At 32.4% G+C, this 18,524-nt stretch overlaps 1 protein-coding gene across 3 annotated transcripts in view; it reads right to left on the bottom strand.

Annotated features, from left to right (window-relative positions):
* The window catches only part of LOC139491457 (sestrin-3-like), a 58,107-nt gene extending 40,364 nt beyond the window's left edge, over positions 1-17,743 (bottom strand). For 2 of the 3 annotated variants that reach the window (XR_011656543.1, XM_071279159.1), the window contains exons 1-2: positions 17,608-17,743; positions 14,378-14,700 (exon numbers count right to left, since the gene is read on the bottom strand). Coding sequence is in view for 2 of the 3 variants with exons in the window: in XM_071279159.1 (XP_071135260.1) it covers positions 14,378-14,692 (315 nt within the window). In the remaining variant the exon portion in view is untranslated. Of the gene's footprint in view, positions 1-14,377; positions 14,701-17,362 lie in introns of all 3 variants that reach the window. The other variant, XM_071279160.1, reaches the window with a different exon arrangement.
* Positions 17,744-18,524: the final 781 nt, after the last annotated feature.

Genomic DNA, 18,524 nt, shown 5'->3' with positions numbered 1-18,524 from the left:
TATCATGTACATAAGTAAATAAAGCTTTCACAACAACCTGCTTTTTTAAATTCTAATTTTCAACCCACATGTCCTATATAATCGTATGATCTATACTGGGTTAAATTTAATTCAAAAATACTTTGGCAAAGATTTAAAGAAATATACTTTACTAACACCAATACCTATATATATAAGTATAAAAGACAATATAGACTAATAATCTACGATATAGGTTTTAAGATCAGGCGATACATGTACTTTACGTAAACCAGAAATATTCCATAGGATTGGTAATACAATCAATTTATTGTAAACATTTTAATAAGCACTTATAAGTTAAGACCATCGTGTCCGAGTACTGAACACCTTCCCTTATAGCTTATACAATTATCAATATCCAGGGGAAAAAAACAAATCGGTGAAGTTTTAAGAGGAAAGATTTCAGTGCAAATAAGTTAACTGGTTTAAGCGCACGTTTTAAGTTTGTCTTAAAACTAATTATAAGATCACAACATTATCTGTTTATCCTCACCCTCAGTGGCAGACCCAGATCTTTTCATCAGTTGGGACCCACTGACTGGCCTAAGGGGGGCCCCTCTCCAGTCATGCTTCAGTGATTCCCTATATAATCAACCAAATTTTTCAAACAAAAGGGGGGGCAGTCCCCCAAGGCCCCCCCTGGATCCGTCTATGTCACTACTCTATGATAACTGGGATTTTGTTTCAGGTAAATGATAACTTAAGGTTCTCATTAACTCCTAAATAAAAAAATACAATTCTAAAATAAATATTTAATTAGCCAAAAAAATATTATAAAGGAATAAAATTGTTACTGCCTTCCCATTGCTTTTTGTTCTATGAAGCCATATATATATAATAAGTTGGCAAGGCTAAAAGTTGCTTACACAGAAAAGAAAGCTAAAAGATGCTTTCTAAAAGGCATTGAACCAATTAGAAAAGCAAAAAAAGATTAAATCCTAATATAAGATCCTTAGATAGTAGGTCACAGTTAATTACCATTATTATTTGGATTCCATGATTCCATCAATTTGACCATTTTGAGACAATTCTAGGGATATAAAGTTCTAAATCAGTGAAATTAAACTTGATTAGGCAGTAGCTTTTAGCAAACTAACATAATCATCTGGAAAGCTTTTTGCTATTTTGAGACATTTCAAGAGTTATATGTCTGATATATAGACTGCAGTACAGAAATAGTTGAAATAAGAGCATCTTGTTGGTAGTTCATTATGTATAAGGCATTCATGCTCCAAGTATATAATTTCTCATTCAAGAGCAAGATTATGTTATTTAACATTAAATATAGTCTTTTACAGAGATAAAGAAAAAGCCAAAACAGCAGTATTTCAATTCTCAAAAAAGTTTCACTAAGTATGAGATTTCAAAAATCTACATGTAAAATTAAACATATAGGGCTTTGTTGAAAACTTAGGTACTGATGCAAAACTGTAATCAACAAATTTGCTAAATGAAATGTGGTTTTAATCATTGCTGTAAATGTACTTTGAGCTTCAATTTAAAACGGTGGAGTGATCAAAATAAATAATCTTAAACTGGCAAAAAAGTACCTCAGCATTTAAATTACATGGCTGGAATAAAGCATTTGAAAAGGTGTTCTTGGCCTTCTTTGTTAATATTAATGTGGCTTCATTTATTTTCATGGCTACCAATTCTAAATGGTGAAGGGGATCCCAATCTGATTTTTCTCACGGTTCTCAGTACATGTGTGCTCCAAAGCTGTACATACTTTTACAGAAAGATTTGGCAAGAGCATTGCAATGTCAGACTAAATCCATGAAAATATTTATTTCTGTTTTCTGGTATTATTTTGTTGTTGTGATGTTGTCTTATTAACATATAACAGACCTATTTTTGTCTTCATATTGTGTATTTTTAGAGTCTGTTTATCTTTCTTGTAAACAATGTTGAATTTTAAAGTTGAAAATGTACTATTTTTTTTTTGTAGGTCTTTACTTTCATTATAATTATATGCTTTATAAAGTAAAAGACCTACAAAAAAGAAGAAGAAAAAAAACATAAAATGTACCCAGAGAGTCTTTTAGGGACTGCTGCAGAAAAAAACAGTTCAACTATGGCACACACTATTTTATAAATTCTTAACAAAAATTAAAGAGTTGTTGAAAGGGTAATATTGAGAGCAGAGATCATTTATTGCACAAAATTCATTTTTTTCAAAATTTACTTTAACTGTTTAAGCAATACAAAACAGCAAACTGCTCAACTTAACTCCTGATTGAATATGGTCATTTTGGCCTCACCTAGTTAAATCCAGTTTACTGGGCTAGTGGATTTTTTTTAACCTTGACCCTTGACCAGCACTGATACAATAGTACCTGTCTGTTTACCACAAAAACCCTCTCAATTAAGTAAATAATCAGGGATAATAAGCTTTCCACAATTTAAGTCAACAAAATAACGGATGACAAACATTACGCAATAACAACTAGTACTGTGAGTGAAGTAGACATTTAATTTATCCAAAAAAAACCGGTCAATTGTAAAACTGGACAATACAAATTATCAATTCAATAGAAGGTTTTACATAAATAAGGAAAACAAAGTTAATCCCTAAAGACAGGTTAAATCTAGTATTTTCACCAATCCATTATGATGACTTAGCAATTTTTACATGCTGGACAAAACTGGTCAAATGTGGACTGGACACAACTGGTCAAATGTGAACTGGACACGACTGGTCAAATGTGGATGTGTTTTTAACTGTCCTTTTCAATATAGAGGTGATAAACCTGAACAAAGTACCAAAGGTTAATTTTTTGGCAAATAACTTGTCATCATATTTTTTTTTAAATCAACCAATTAAATTATATTTTTGAGATAGTTAATTAAATTATAAAAAAAAAAATATTATCAATAAAATTATTATTTTGACATTTGGTAGGAAAATTAATAAGGTAAAAACGAACATTCAATGGAATTTCAAAAATATGTGCAGTTGGGCATGGTCATGTATAAAGGTGGACGAAACAAGCATTCACATGTTGTTATACTAAGCATACACTTATTTGTATTTCAAAGAAATGGAAAACAGGAACAAGGTATCTTACAGATTTGAAAAGTGCTCACAAGTTACAACCTACCACTGTCAAGCTGCATACTCTATATGAAGTTATTCTGTTCATAAGTTTCTGAGAAAAGTTGGACAAAACTTTTTGTTGGGCAGACTGACAGACAAGTTGACACTAAAACTTCTAAACTTGGTGTACAGTAATGTTACCTGGCACTAACACAGCTGCACATTTCTATTTATGAAAACTGTTGGTTTTTTTCCAGAGTTTAAATGATTAATAATATAGAATGAAATTCAAAACAGTGTGGATGTGGCCTTTGATTGACACATTAAATTCATCCATTGACTGGGACAATTTACGTGAACGTTTGTCTGTAACGATCACTGTTCACGACGTACCTACGATAGACATTTAAACTGTAGGATCACCAAATGTTTCTTAACGCCTTTAATTATAAAATAATTCGAAAAATTAATCAGGAACCTTTATGTTTTGATTTATATAATTGATATAAATCAAAACATCGTGTTATTTCTGATTAATTTTTCGAATTACTTTATTAAGGTGTTGAGAACCTTTGGTGACCCCATAGTTTAAGTGTCTTTAAAAAGTACATAGTGAGCAGTGGTCGTTACATACAAACATTCACGTAAATTGTCCCAGTCAATGGGTGAATTTAATGTGTCAATCAATGGCCACAGCCACACTGTTTTGAATTTTATTCTATTTTTTGGTGTATGTCTATTACCTTTGTTTTCAGTGGTATCAGTATATAAATTTTTGACTAGATAAATTTAAGGTGTAGTCCATGAATCATTTTATCAGGTGTTATGGAAATAGTATCATACTAATATTTTGGACAAAATATTATCATGATCCCAGGTGAAGACTAAAAAAAGCTTACTAAATATTTAGGATAAAACATTAGTCAACAAATGTGGGCTTGATGTTTTCTGTCAAATATGTACATATGATAGATAACAATTAGTGTGCCAAAATTATATTTCAAAATGTAAAATTTAAATGTCTGAAGTGTTTTTGTCAAAGAGTCCTAACATAGCAAAAAGATCTTATATCAGAACTATGTCGAATATAAGGAGATCAAATTTCAAAGACAATGGAAGTCCTTACACACAATTCCTAAAGTTGACATGATTTAAATAGATCCTTCACATTAACAAACAATCTAGAGGATTTTTTTTTAAATTGAACTGATAAAAATAAGATTTGATCACCTCTATTGTAAAAATCCTTGACATATATTATACAAAAATATAATTTTAACCATATAAGATAAGGCTCACAACAGGCGATAAATCATTTTTAGACTTGTGAAAATAAATTACCCTAGATTTTGTGTCATGGTGACTTAAACATAAAATAACACTTTTAATTTGTTTGAATAGGAGCTATAAATTATAAAGTGCAGGTTTCATTATTTAACAAGACATGCAAGAAACACTTAGTTCAATTTTTGTGAAATTCTATTGTTCATTAAAAATAAACTGTTGAAACAGATGACGTAATATTGATAGTGTACTTTAAATGGCAGCACTTTTAACATGCTATCTAACCAATGGAACATTACTTATAATGGCAGCAGGGTTAGGACAAGTTAAATTGTGAGCTACTGCGCTCACTGATGATACCCCCTGCCTAAATGAAGTTGTTGAGTGATTCATGAATCCGAAAACACATCACACAGTATAACTGACTTATATAAATCCTGAAACAGTATTTATTATACCCCCTTTTTTAAAGCTCGGGTATAAAAAATCTACATTTAAATAAGATGTGCCAATGCTTATACAATTGCATAACAAATACCTCTACCGACCTTGATAGACCTAGGTCAAGGGAGATTACTTGTTATAAAGAAACTTAAACTCTTGTTTTTTTATATACATTTGAATGTTTGTTTTCCCGTTTGAATTGTTTTACACTAGTCATTTTTTGGAGCCCTTTATAGCTTGCTGGTCAGTGTAAGCCAAGGCTTCATGTTTAAGACTGTACTTTGACCTATAATGGTGTACTTTTACAAATTATGACTTGGATGGAGAGATGTCTGATTGGCGTACTATCATATCTATTATATATATTTAGTGTGTTAGAATTTATGGCCCTTACAAGTAGGATAGTTTGATTACGGGCAGGGACTGATTAATTAGGACTTACATGTGATACAGAATTTGAAAAATCTGTGTTACAAGTAAACTTGAAACATATTCATGATATTTATAAGTTGACACAAGCATACCAGTGATTTTTTTGTAATTATTTCCCTTAAAAAAGGTCTTTAGTTTCTTGATAGCCCAATATTTATAAAGATGGCTAAGGTTAACATATATCTTAATTTTCAGAACAGTGAAAATCAGTCCCTCACGAAAATCACTACTTTAAAAGTCTCTTATGATTAAGATATGATATATTCTCAGCCATCCATTTCAATTCGGGTTTCAAGTAGTCGAGTCTTTTTATGTTCTATTGTGTTGCACAGTTGCTGTCTTATTACTTCCTTTAAATTTTCTACACAATATAGATCAAAATTTCTTTTAATGATATTTTTTGTTACTTTTTGTTGTCCCCTTTATCTTAAAACCGTTTTCAATTCCCCTGGTCCCTCCTGTTTTACCAACTCTTTCATCTCTTACAGAAACTGGGTTGTGTCTAGAGAAGTATATAAGTGCACTCAGTACAGTGTCACTCAAATTGTCAATCAAGATTTTTATCAAGCGTGTCACCTTTCAAAAAGCTGTTATACAATTATATGTCCTGACATAAACATAGAAGACATGACCACCAATGTGAAAAGGATGGTATCACTAGCTAATTATAAATAATATGTCAGTCACATCAAACTATTTCAAGCTTTTAAATTTATAGGATATCTTAGAGTACAAAAATGTAAGTTAAAGGTTAAAACGCAAAATACATTGTAAAAGCCTAAGTAATAGTTCCTCATTCTATACATACCCTAAGCTATATATAGCTTCGTCTTTTTTCCATATAAATTGATACTTTCAGAGGGGGTGAAAAATTTGGTTGACTATATAGGGCAGATTTTACAATAAGAAGGAATTATTGTTTTTTGTATCCATCAAAAAAGCAATTGCTGAAACTGTGAAACAGACTGTGTAATGGAGTAATGCATTATGTTATTGAATAAAATGTGTCTTTCTGAGTAAATAAAAATAAAAATTACCCTGTGTTTGTGTTTTATGTTAGAATTAGAGGGTTTTCAATTTCAAAATATTGGACATGGAATAGACATCATGACCTACTTTACTGACATCCAGCTTATTTGGAGTGGAATTTTGAAGTATTATTTATAAGTGGAGCCTAATAACATGGACTTATATTTTAATACAAAGTCTTCTTTTGTGTTTTAATCATAACTTTAAGGCAGATTTTTATTGGTAAAGGCTAAAAAAGGTAATTTAATAATATTGTTGCTAACGTCACGTCTTTTCCGTCCATTATGGTATGTCACGATCGCAATTTTCTTGTTAGTTCTCAGACAGCCCATTGTAGTTATTTTTATCCCGGGTTTTATAAATAATTGAAAATAGCAATCATATTAAATTTGGATGACGTAAGGGGGTCAAAGGACTTGAGGAATCAATATCATTGGCTGTTTTATTTTTTGCGAACGTTACTGTTCGAGGTTTCCGTCCAAATCAGTGTCACGTGAGCAACATATATTTATATCTGTAACTCTCCTGTATAGGAGTTACGATATTGCCCTTTGCAGAAATAGATTCGGAGTCAGTTCCTTCACATGATGGGGAAGCAAAGAAGGTAAGTTGTATGTAATATCGTTACAAGAGGACCTTAAATGTATTCCGTCCATCAAAAAGACGTTCGCAACAAAACATAATGTCATGATAGTAGATGTTGCTAATGTTACTATTACGAATTGGTTTCTTGTGTATTCATTTGATATAAAGTACACCTGCAAATGACATTCTGTATATTTAGAAATTCTAAACCAGACTGTACAATTTTATTACTCCAGGCATATTTTAAACATCACTGTGTGCATACATTTTAACTTTTAAAGATGTTGTTGCTCATGTGACATGTCCAAATGTCGCTAACGTTACTAATTTTTTGGTTTCTTGTGTATTCATTTGATATAAAGTACACCTGCAAATGACATTCTGTATATTTAGAAATTCTAAACCAGACTGTACAATTTTATTACTCCAGGCATATATTAAACATCACTGTGTGCATACATTTTAACTTTTAAAGATGTTGTTGCTCATGTGACATGTCCAAATGTCGCTAATGTTACTCATTTTTGTCTCCGTCACATTAGCAACATGAAAGTAGGAGACAGAACACAATACTGTAAAATCTGCCATAGGGAATCATTGAAGCATGACTGGAGCGGGCCCCCTCTTATGAAAATTTCTGGATCTGCCACTGAAAGTAGAATCGACTCGTTATCAATTTAGTCTTCGTGGCTATGGCCTCTAAAAAAGACAATTTTGATAATAAATTAGCTAAACCTATCTATACTAATTTTGATGCATTCTTTTTTTTAAGTTTGTCTTATTTTATTGGAGGCTAGTAAACAACTAAATTGTTAGAATAAAATGTAGATCATACATAGTGTTCATGACAATGCACTAAACTTGTTTTTAAGTTAATCATTTGAGGTCTCATGCGGAGTTTTGATACTGTTTAATTTTTTCAAGTTTTATTTGCTTATCCAAGCCTTTGATCTGCTACTCTTAACAAATACAACAAAATTTATAGTTTACTTTTAATCATAAATCTGTATCTTGAACTGTTAAGGTGACAAAATCTAATTCATACAGAAACTTGTAAATCAGTTTAGCAAGTTAAAGATTTAGTTGTTGGGTTGAAAATCTGCTAAATTACGAAATTTGATGGAGGGATTTTGCTAGCTTTGATTACTAGATAAAATCAGGAAAAAATATACTCTCTCATTAGACTTTTATCAAATAGGGATAGCTTTTAAAAGTGCAGAAAATCAACTTTGCAAAAAAAAACAATTCTAGATGAGTTTGTCACAACAAACAGGACAAAGGCCATGACAAAATAGTTATACCATGGTCAAAACCTAGTCTATCTTAAAGCAAGTAGGAGTCTTATAGTATGTGTTTAAAGATGAATGGTTGAAATACCCCATTACAGCTTATCTAATCTTTATAAATTCAATGATAAAACCTGAAAAAGGTCCTAACAAGATCATACTTGCATCATCAATGCTCACATACAAGACTCTTGAAATAATTAATTTTTAAGATTTCCCTTAATTAAAAGCCATCTTTAAGTATCACAAAAGATACAGAATTGTTCTAACAAGGGAAGGATTAATAAATATCAGTGTAGTTGTTCAGAAGCTGTGTTTATATCTTGTGGTATATCAATTTTCCTGGATTTCATATAGGGATTGATGTCAAGCACAAACTTAAATGTTCAACGAAAAAAGAAATTTTCAATCGATAGGCTTTTATATAGACTTTGACAAATCCATTAAATCAATTATCTACAAAAATATTTTTGAATTGTTTAACACTATTTAATTCTAGGCCCTTTATAGATTGCTGTTAGATGTGAGCTTAGGCTCTATGTTGAAGCTGTACTTTGACCCAAAATGGTTTACTTTTTTACACATTGTGATTTGGATTGTGTGAGTAGTCCATAGGCGGATCCAGGGGGGCCCTGGGGGGCCCGGGCCCCTTCTTTCGTTGGAAAAATTTGGTTGATTATATAGGGAATCATTGAAACATGACTGGAGGGGGCCCCCTCTTAGGTCAGTCAGCGGGCCCCCCCTTAGGAAAAGTTCTGGATCCGCCACTTTAGTCTAATTGGCACAAATACCACCTCTTCTTATTTCTATTTGTCCTCAATCCACGCAATTTGTTCCCTTGAAAATATATGAATACACCATACAGAAAGTGACAAATCACTTTAACTTCCCATTCCGCTCCTCAGAGATACATATTTGCTTTTCATGTCTGATAGATTTTTTTCAAACCCTTTGTGTGTTATGTACTTGTAGCTAGGATTACAAATTGTAAAAAGGTAGGTAGTTAAAAGAAAAGTACACGCTACACTGAGTCCAGACCTTGACAAATAATGACAGCTCAGCAAAATATGCTGGCTGTCACATACATCTTTATTAGAGACAATGTACCTTCTAAGGCCAAATAAATTGTATGTGTGATTCTAGTTACATAAAAAAAAAACGTAAGTGTAGGTTAGGTAGGAATTTTTTTTATTTTATGAGTTTTTTTTACATTAAGTCTATGGAAGCAACATTCTGACTTCAATAGTGCTTAATGAAAAATGACCAAAAAAATATTTGGAGTAGGTAGGCACATATATATACTGTCAGATATACTGTTCCCAGGGGTGAGGCTATTATTTCCACTAAAATGTAGGTAGGATAACTGGAACCATAAATACATTTTTAATTGGCCTTAAAGTCAAGTATTTTACATCAAAGTTAATTACTACTGGGATCAGTACCCGGTCACAGGGTATCTAAATGAAACATACACTCTCAAAGGCATATAATTTGAAACTTACAGTACTCAATATTCATGTTCAAAATTAATCGTTTATAGCTCAGATTACATCAATACATTTTGTAAACCAGGGATTACTGAACTTGCGACCCAAAAATGACGATTGGCCTGGACAGGTGACAAGTTACATTTGTTTACAAACCTCACTGTACTGCATAAAGTATACATGTGAGGTGAAAAAGATCAAGTGCTTATAATGAGTGATTAAGTACAAACGTGATTATAATTACATATCCACTGCGTACAAAAAAAATTAGGGATTAAGGTCCCAACAATGCGAATAGACGATTCTTTTTTTAATTTTAAAGTCGCAATTATAATCTGATTAAAAAGCAATGGTGTTATTTAAATTTATATATTTTTATATAATTCATTTCGTTCAGGTTAAAGACATTTTTAATTATTTAATACATGTACAAACCAGGTGCTCCGCAGGGCACAGCTTTATACGACTGCAGAATGGCGCAGATATCAAACCCTGAAAAATTAGGTCAAGTATGGACACAACATTCAAGCTTGATACAGCTCTGAATTTGGATTGTGATAAAGTTTTGACATTATATGAGTTTCTGACACAAAAAAATGTCAATATCTTACAAATCTATTGCGCAATATTGTGCAATTAACGATTTCTGCTTCAAACTTTTCAAAAATTTGGAATTTAAGAAATTTGGAAAAAAAAAATGAAAAATACATTTGTACTACATGTACCACCACCCTTTTTTGCAATTAGTCCAAAACCTGACATTCCTTCATACATAATTACAAGAACTGTAACGGAGGAATACATTGTATCTGCATGAATATACCCAATTTATGTTAAATGTATTTGAATAACTCTAAAGGTAATACTGCTTTTATATTGTCTTAATTGTCCATTGACCAGAAAAACCTAGTTTTCCCCTTTTTTGCTCCTAATTCCTAAATATTTTGAGCCATAAACCCCCCCCCCCCCCCCCCCAAATCAATTCTGACCATCCCTTTGTGGTATGGAAACTTGTGGAATAATTTCAGAGAGATTCATACACTTAAACACTAGTTATTGTTTGAAAACTGCAAAAATACTCATTTTGGACCCCCTTTTTGGCCCCTAATTACTTAACTATTGGGACAATCACCCCAAAAATCAATCTTTACCTTCCTTTAGTGGTATTGAACCTTCTGGTAAATATTTATAGAGATTCATTCACTAAAACTAAAGTTATTGTCCGGAAACTAAAAGCGTCTTCGGAGAACGACATAGACATGATAGCATAATATACGATGCAAAAAAAAAATTGCAGTAGTATAAAAATTAGAACAGTTCATGTGTCTTTGAGAATATGCGGATCTGAAGGAGGGGGGAGGAAAATTTGCATTTTCTTGGATATTTTATTTCGTGGTTTTGCAAAAGTCTGCATACATTCTTATAGAAAATTTGAAATTCGCTGTTCATTAGAATTTATGGTTCTCAGGTAACCATGGTAACCATGAAATTCACAAAAATTGGTTTCCAGTGAATATTAATGAATCCACAGTAAACAAACTTTGAAAGGATAGAATCCTTTCATTAGTCACTGCTTGGCCAATAATAGCTAGTTATTTTTTCAACTAAATAGCTAAATCAAGTTACTATCATCAAAAGCAGAAGCTACTATGACGTGCTGTCATAGGTCATAGCTTTATCCTTGCTTACACACAATATGATAAATCATGTCAGGAAGGAATTACATGTAAATCCTGTATTATGTAAATAATATTAACAGCTCATTAATAAAGACAACATGTTTATCAATCTAGCATCTTCCTTCTCTATTGTTTACATGTTTGTTAGCATCACAAGTGTAAGTGTACCTAGTACGTGCAAATTGCTTTTCGATTTCGTTCACATTCATTGACTGTTCACTATGTGCAAAGATGATAAACTTTTTATTATTTTGGTAATTCAATGTCATCAACAATTTCTTTCTGAAATTGTTCAAAAACATTAAACAGAACTAAAAAGACAAGGTGTTTGACTAAAGCTCTGACAGTAAGATTTTAGCTATAGACTATTAACCACAGAAACTGGTATTTTAGACTGAAAATGACATAAATTAGTATTCTTTAGTCAATGTCAGGTTTGATTGATTTATAAATATTTGGTTGATCAACGTCCAGTGGCAAGTATTTCATGCATGTTCAGGACGAGAAAAAATGTTTCATTTGAAGGAACTTTCACTTTTCAAAATTAGTAGTAGTACAATAATGATACTATAGTGGAAAATTTGCCTTCAACTATTTAAGTTTAATTACTCAGTCCTAGTAAATAGATAATTAGCTTCAATGAAAGAACATAAATCATATTCATATGAAATTGTTTCAGTTCTTGAAGTATATGTAACTATACAATGCATTATTTGACTGTTATAAAAAACATCATTCATATGATACAAAAGCATGCATTTCTTTCAAGTGATAATTTTTATCTGATAAATCGAAAGGTGATGAAACTATAATTGCTCTGGCAGAAGAGCAGCCAATCTCAAGTGAAGGCAATGACTTGCAGGTGTTGCAATACTGCCAATATTATTTTTGAGATCAAACAAACTTACAAAATTACCTCTAAGGACTTGATGATAAAAATTGGCATGAAAAATAATTTTAGCAACCAGTGGCAAATATTTCCTCACAGTGGCAGATCCAGGGGGTTCTGGGGGTTTGAACCCCCCTCTTTTTTGGACGATCAATGCATTTAAATGGGGACATGTAGTTGGGACCACCCCCCCTTTTTTTAAATGGCTGGATCCGCCCCTGCCTCAGTCCTGCACATCAGGACATGTACATAACATCATGAACATGTTGATATGAATATGAACCCTCAGGTTTGTAATTGAAAGACTTTTAAGGTGCTACAATTTACAAATGTATTTGTAGTTCATAAGGTTCAGTGGGGATTCAGAACTTTTCATAAGGGGGGTCCGCTCACTGACCTAAGGAGGGGCCTGCTCCAGTCATACTTCAGTGATTCCCTATATAATCAACCCAATTTTTCCCACAAAAAGGGGCGGCTCAGGCACCCCAGGGCCCCCTGGATCGCATGTCACCCTGTAACCAGGAAACATTACATGTATTCTGTCTTTGAGCTTACTTTGCTGTTCTTAAAAATTTTGTGTGCTTTGCCTAGAAGCAGTAAATACAAATGTTAAGGTTTTGGATTTGATATAGCTGCGGAACCAAACCCCCAATATCCAATACTAGGCTATCATAGAAATCACTGATTGAGTCAGTTAAATGAAAGGAATTGGATCGAAACCCCAATACATGTCTTACCTTTGTTCCTATGTTCCAGATTCAACTGAACAAATTTCTGCAGTTATGATTGTATGGATCTTTTACTTTGTTTTACTGAATTTGTTTTCATCATGCCAATGAAACCACGGGGGGAAAATTCAATCATATTAAAGAGGAAAGCAATAAGCCAGTAGTATAAATTTGTCTTATTCAGTCCCAAAATAAGGCAGACAGGCATCAGAGCATTTTTTTCATTTTATTCTTAACTCATGATCAGAGGGTAAACTTTCAACAGTATTCTTAAACTCTGTGTAAAAAATTAATGATTTTTATTTTAATTCAATTTCACTATTTCCTTATCTAGATACATGGCTGTTGAAAGTAAATTTCCTAAAACTTAACTATAGGTCATTGTCAGACTGTTGAATTTATTCAAAAAAATGTTTGGAAGAGTCATTGCTCTAGTATTTAACCTTCAATACATGTAAATGTTATGCTGCCATAACTCTAGTAAAAAGATTATCTGTCGAGTGGAACCTGATTTATCAAGGACAAAGTGAAATGCAACTTTTCTATATAAGATACATGTAGTAGATCAGATAAACCATAGAACTAGTACAGTAGCCTAGGTTCTGTGTAAATACATGTACTTTTGAATATTTTTACCACTTCATTTTTTAAGTGGAAGTACATGTTGATCAAGATTGGCAAGGTTAGAAAACAAGATGTCAGTGAACTCTCCGAACTACAGTTTGATCTTGACAGACTATTTTGAGAGCCATATACATAAAAATTTATGGGAGGAAACAAAATTACAAAACGTATCTGACACTTGACTCTACCACAGGTGATGTGTTTGAAGACCCCTTTATGTTTTAAGACAGCTTTCTCTTCATTACTGAATTTATATTTTCTTCAGTACAAGGCTAGGCCCTAAAATGTATGAAAAATATACATTCCTTATTCTGAATGAGTATCAGAATTGAAAAAGAGGTGAAATAAAAATGCTGTGTCAAACTTGCTAAGAAGCAGTGACTATGGAAGTCAATGACTAACCAAACTTAATCATGTTAATCATTCACAAACAAAATGAAATGCTATACATTTTTGTCTGTATGCCTTAATGCAGAAACTTACCATCACCATGAATAAAACTTGTAGTCAATACACACTAATGGCGTACAAAACATTTAATATCCAAATGTCTGCTGTGGCAAGGACTTTTTTAAACAATTGTCCCTTCATTAAGTTTTAGATTCCCCTAAAATTAATTAGGTACAATAAACTTGTTAAACTAATGCTCTAAGAAAGTTACCTTCTATAAGATTCAGCCTTACAAAATGACAAAGACTGGTTCGTCACATTAGAAATTTGACAGGGTTTCCACTTACACTTTTTGGAAGGGTCCAGGGACTCACCCTTTTATTCACAGAGTATTTAAGGAAAAAATATCAGTGCCTGATGATTCAACTCTGCAATACACATATATACTGTTAATGTACTAACCTGAATATCTGCTATCAATTCACAGAAAAACTCCCGTACATCTTCAAAAGGACACTCATATGCCAATCTAACAAAGTCTGGTAAATGTTCCTTCAGAAGAGGATGAGAACCATTTTTCTTTCCATTGCTCATAGATGTACCGTTTTTCTGTCCATTGCTCATATATATGCTATTTACAGGGCTTCCATAACCTTCAATCCAGGAGTCTGTTAGTTTGGATATCATGTTCAGACCCTGTTTTCTAATAGACTCATTTCGCGTAGATAAACAATGAACGAGACGAAGAGAATCCTCATCTCTAACTCCACTTGCCATGGATGTATCTATAAATAGAAACAAAACATACCAATAAATGCTCAATACATAACTATCAACTAGGCACATATACAATGTTTATGAATTTGGTATGATATATATGTTTGTATGTTTGTGTATAACCAATGTGTATTGTCTTGGTATCAATCCTGTAATTTTGGATTTCAAACCAATAAAAATTACTTACTTACTAGGCCTTGGTTCTATACTATATAGTCTAATATACTATAGTCATACACTTGTTCATAATAAGACATCAGCAGCGATTTTTCAAAACATCAAAGAAGAGAAAAAAAATCTTGGTTTTAATTTTGTAATTTGAAAATTGACAAAAACTACATTCTGTGAAAAATGAAATAACAGTTTCATACAAAATTTGTTGGCCTGTTTATAACAATAAATTTGAATGATAAAAAATATGTTTATATGATGAGGCAATGTACACACAAGATAATTCAGTTAACTGGCATTTAGTGACTCACTGTGAAACATGGTAATAAGAGGATACACTCAGATCTTTGTTAATGTCATATCAACTTGGATATTGATAAACAGCGAGATATTAATTTCAGAGTGAATTACGAAAAATAACCATCATTCATTGTGGACATCCAGCACCAAAAAAGGTTTTATAAACAAAATTACCTTGTGTGCACAAATACTGTGTAGTATGTTATGAAATACCATCGAATTGCATTTTTATTGAAAATTCTGACCTCATGTTTATGTAAATAATTTGAAACAGAGCTAAAATCACAATGAACAATTCACAACATTGTAAACTTTACGTCACGATTCTATCCGAATATAGAACCATTGTTATGATGCTGTATTTGGTAAGTTTTAATTGTGACGTAAAAATTGTTATGTGTAATATATTGTATGTTATATAATACATATATTTGTGTGTACACGGTGTAAATGGTTTTTTTTATCAATATTGCATACCTGCCTACGCATTAGTTCTAGAACGGAGAATACCTCTTTTTTTTTTATAAATTTTTAAAATACCCCTTTGGATATATGTCTCCTGCAAGTCAAAATATCCCTTTTTGACAAAAAAATCACTCTGATTTCACCCCCTTCTGCTTGTTTATCTGCATTACAAATTTTCATTAAAAAGACATCCTCACAGATCTCCCAGCTTAGTGGAGCTGATGATTTGTTACTTACAAATAACCAATTGATGAGTCAATATATAACAAAATTGAACATGCTAAAATGTCTTGTCTGCTTACAAGACAAATGTCCTATCTATCTTAATACTGATCAGGTTTAATTTTCTGTTGAAAGTCTTTAAAATAATTGTTTACTACAGGTACCAAATTAACTTGCTATTTAATGTTAGCCAACTTTAAGGCTCTGTGATGAAAACCATTCTTTGACCTTAAAATAATGTTTTTTTCTTTAACAAATTGTGATTTGGATGGAGAGTTGTCTCATTGGTACTCATACCACATCTTAATAAGCTTCTTATTATCTATTAACATCATCAATGATCTATGAAAATGAGGTCAAATTCTAATTTATGTATGCACCCTTCACAACGCTGCCTTTCATTTGCAGCTCATTTTTTGCTCAAAGTAATTGAGAATCTGACCTTACCACAACAACTAACTGACCATTAACTACAAACTCTACAGAATCATTTTTTATGGTTACTCATAATGACATAAAATTCAAATGATATTATAAAAACTAGTACCTTTTACATTTTTTCCAAGCAGTCATGTGCTCTGAATAACAAAAATGATGACAAGGACAACAGCTGAATGCATGTGAAACATTGTAACATAAGTCATCTCCATATATAGGCAAATTTAGAGGATTTTTCAAGGGGCCTGAGCCCCTCCCCTTTTGTGGGAAAAATTTGGTTCATTACAAAATGTATATAAGGAATCTCTGAAGCATAACTGAAGCAGGCCCCCCACCCCCTCTTAGGCAGTCAGTGGGCCCCTTCTTATGAAAATTTCTGGATCCTCCACTGTACAAGGTATGAAGTATTAAAGTATTCTATCTTTGAAATATAAAGCTGTTTTAACAAATAGAAAACTGAATCTTCATGGAAATTATAGTAATAAATATCCTGCCTAGTAATAAGTATGTGCCTAGTATGTGGTATACAAAGATATAATATCATCATGCACCATCTTAAAAGACCTTATTGCTCTTTTACAATCAGCAAAATTTGATTGAGATTTTGGGACATTTAAATAATTGACATCATACAACATTCACTTTTGTTGAGTCAGAAAATTTCTTGAATGACATCAAAATTTTATGGAATATTTAACAGTAATGGCAGGAAAATAACTATAGTGTATTAATTTTGTGTACTTCACTGTCACACCTATGATTTGTATACACACTGAATCATCTTTACAGAAGAGATGCTTGTACAATGTACTGGTATACATGTATGGATGTCCGACCGGTAGTACCTCTGTTAATCGGAGCACTCTTTGAGATCTGCCAGGGTGCAGTGGTATCCCTGTACATCCTAATCAGCATTATTTATGGAGATGTGTCACTTACTTTCATACAACCAACAAAGCGAACGGACCTAGGGCAAACGGTCCCGATACCCCTCGCCCCCTCATATGAGGAGAGGTTGATGATAGGGCCAGGGGGTAACTTGAATTTAATGAAGAAGAGAAGTATTGTACGCACCTGTGAAAATAATAATACTTTGGATACATTAGTTACAGTTATACTTTATACTATCTTTCCTTAAGGTAATTTCCGCAAAAAAGTGCAATACGTATACTTTTTTCACAATCTTTATAAATCAGCTGATCCGAAGTCCTTGTGCCGGATGTCATGACATCTTCTGCAAGGGGGTTTTCCGTTTATTTCACCCGTTGGAGACGATATCTGAGGGTTATATGTGTTAAATTGTGTTTTGTGACACTTACCTTTGTCATTTGTTGAAAAAAATGTCTAATTTTAATGATTTACACGGAAATTTTGTCTATAAATGATAAGTTGCTACCAAAACGTCCATGATGAAATTCATGATGATGCGACGGAAAAATCTAGAAAGAATCCGAGATCTACGTCCTTGACTTTAAAGTGGGCGGGGTTCACCTATAAAGCAACCAATGAAAGTGTTATGCTTATTCAGCAAGACGGAATCAGAATGGTTATCGGCAAAAAAAATATTTAGGGGGGGGGGGAATAATACAAATACACAATCCGACAGACGATTTAACTTAATAATTGGAGGACCCAGTACTATAAAATCAGAATAATAGTCCCAGCCAATGAGGAACAAATATGTTTTGTTAATTTTTAAGCGTTTGTTATATTTTCACATGCAATTTATCTGAATAATCATGATAATTTTCAAAATGACTTTTTGACTAAAAAAATCAAACCTGAATAGAACAATTTTCGTTATGCATGCAAATACAAATAATACCGAAATGTGACATTCATTTTGAATAAACATTCTAAAGTCATAACTAATTTCTATACAAATCCTTGATATAATTCAATTACATAAGAAACATACATTTGTAGGGTGGAGACAGTGGCGGAATCCAGAAATGCTCAGGGGCACACTGCGGACTAGAGGGGCGCTTCATTCATGATTTAGAGATTCCTTATAAAATATACTAAATTTGTTCCACAGAAGGGGGCGACGTGGTCCCCTCTAAGTCCGCCTTTGGGCCTGAGATGATGGGGAAACTTTGCTGAACTGGCGAAAGACAATATCTCAAAAACCTACATGCATTCGCCAAAACTATAGAACAAATATTTGAAATTTATCACAAATATCATGGTCAGCTCCTACTGATAAACTATAAAAAAAAATTAAAAAAAAACAAAA

The sequence above is a fragment of the Mytilus edulis genome, chromosome 10, assembly GCF_963676685.1.
Source record: "Mytilus edulis chromosome 10, xbMytEdul2.2, whole genome shotgun sequence".
NCBI lineage: Eukaryota > Metazoa > Mollusca > Bivalvia > Mytilida > Mytilidae > Mytilus > Mytilus edulis.
Note: the sequence above shows the minus strand (reverse complement) of the source record. Positions and strands in the feature narration are given on the sequence as shown.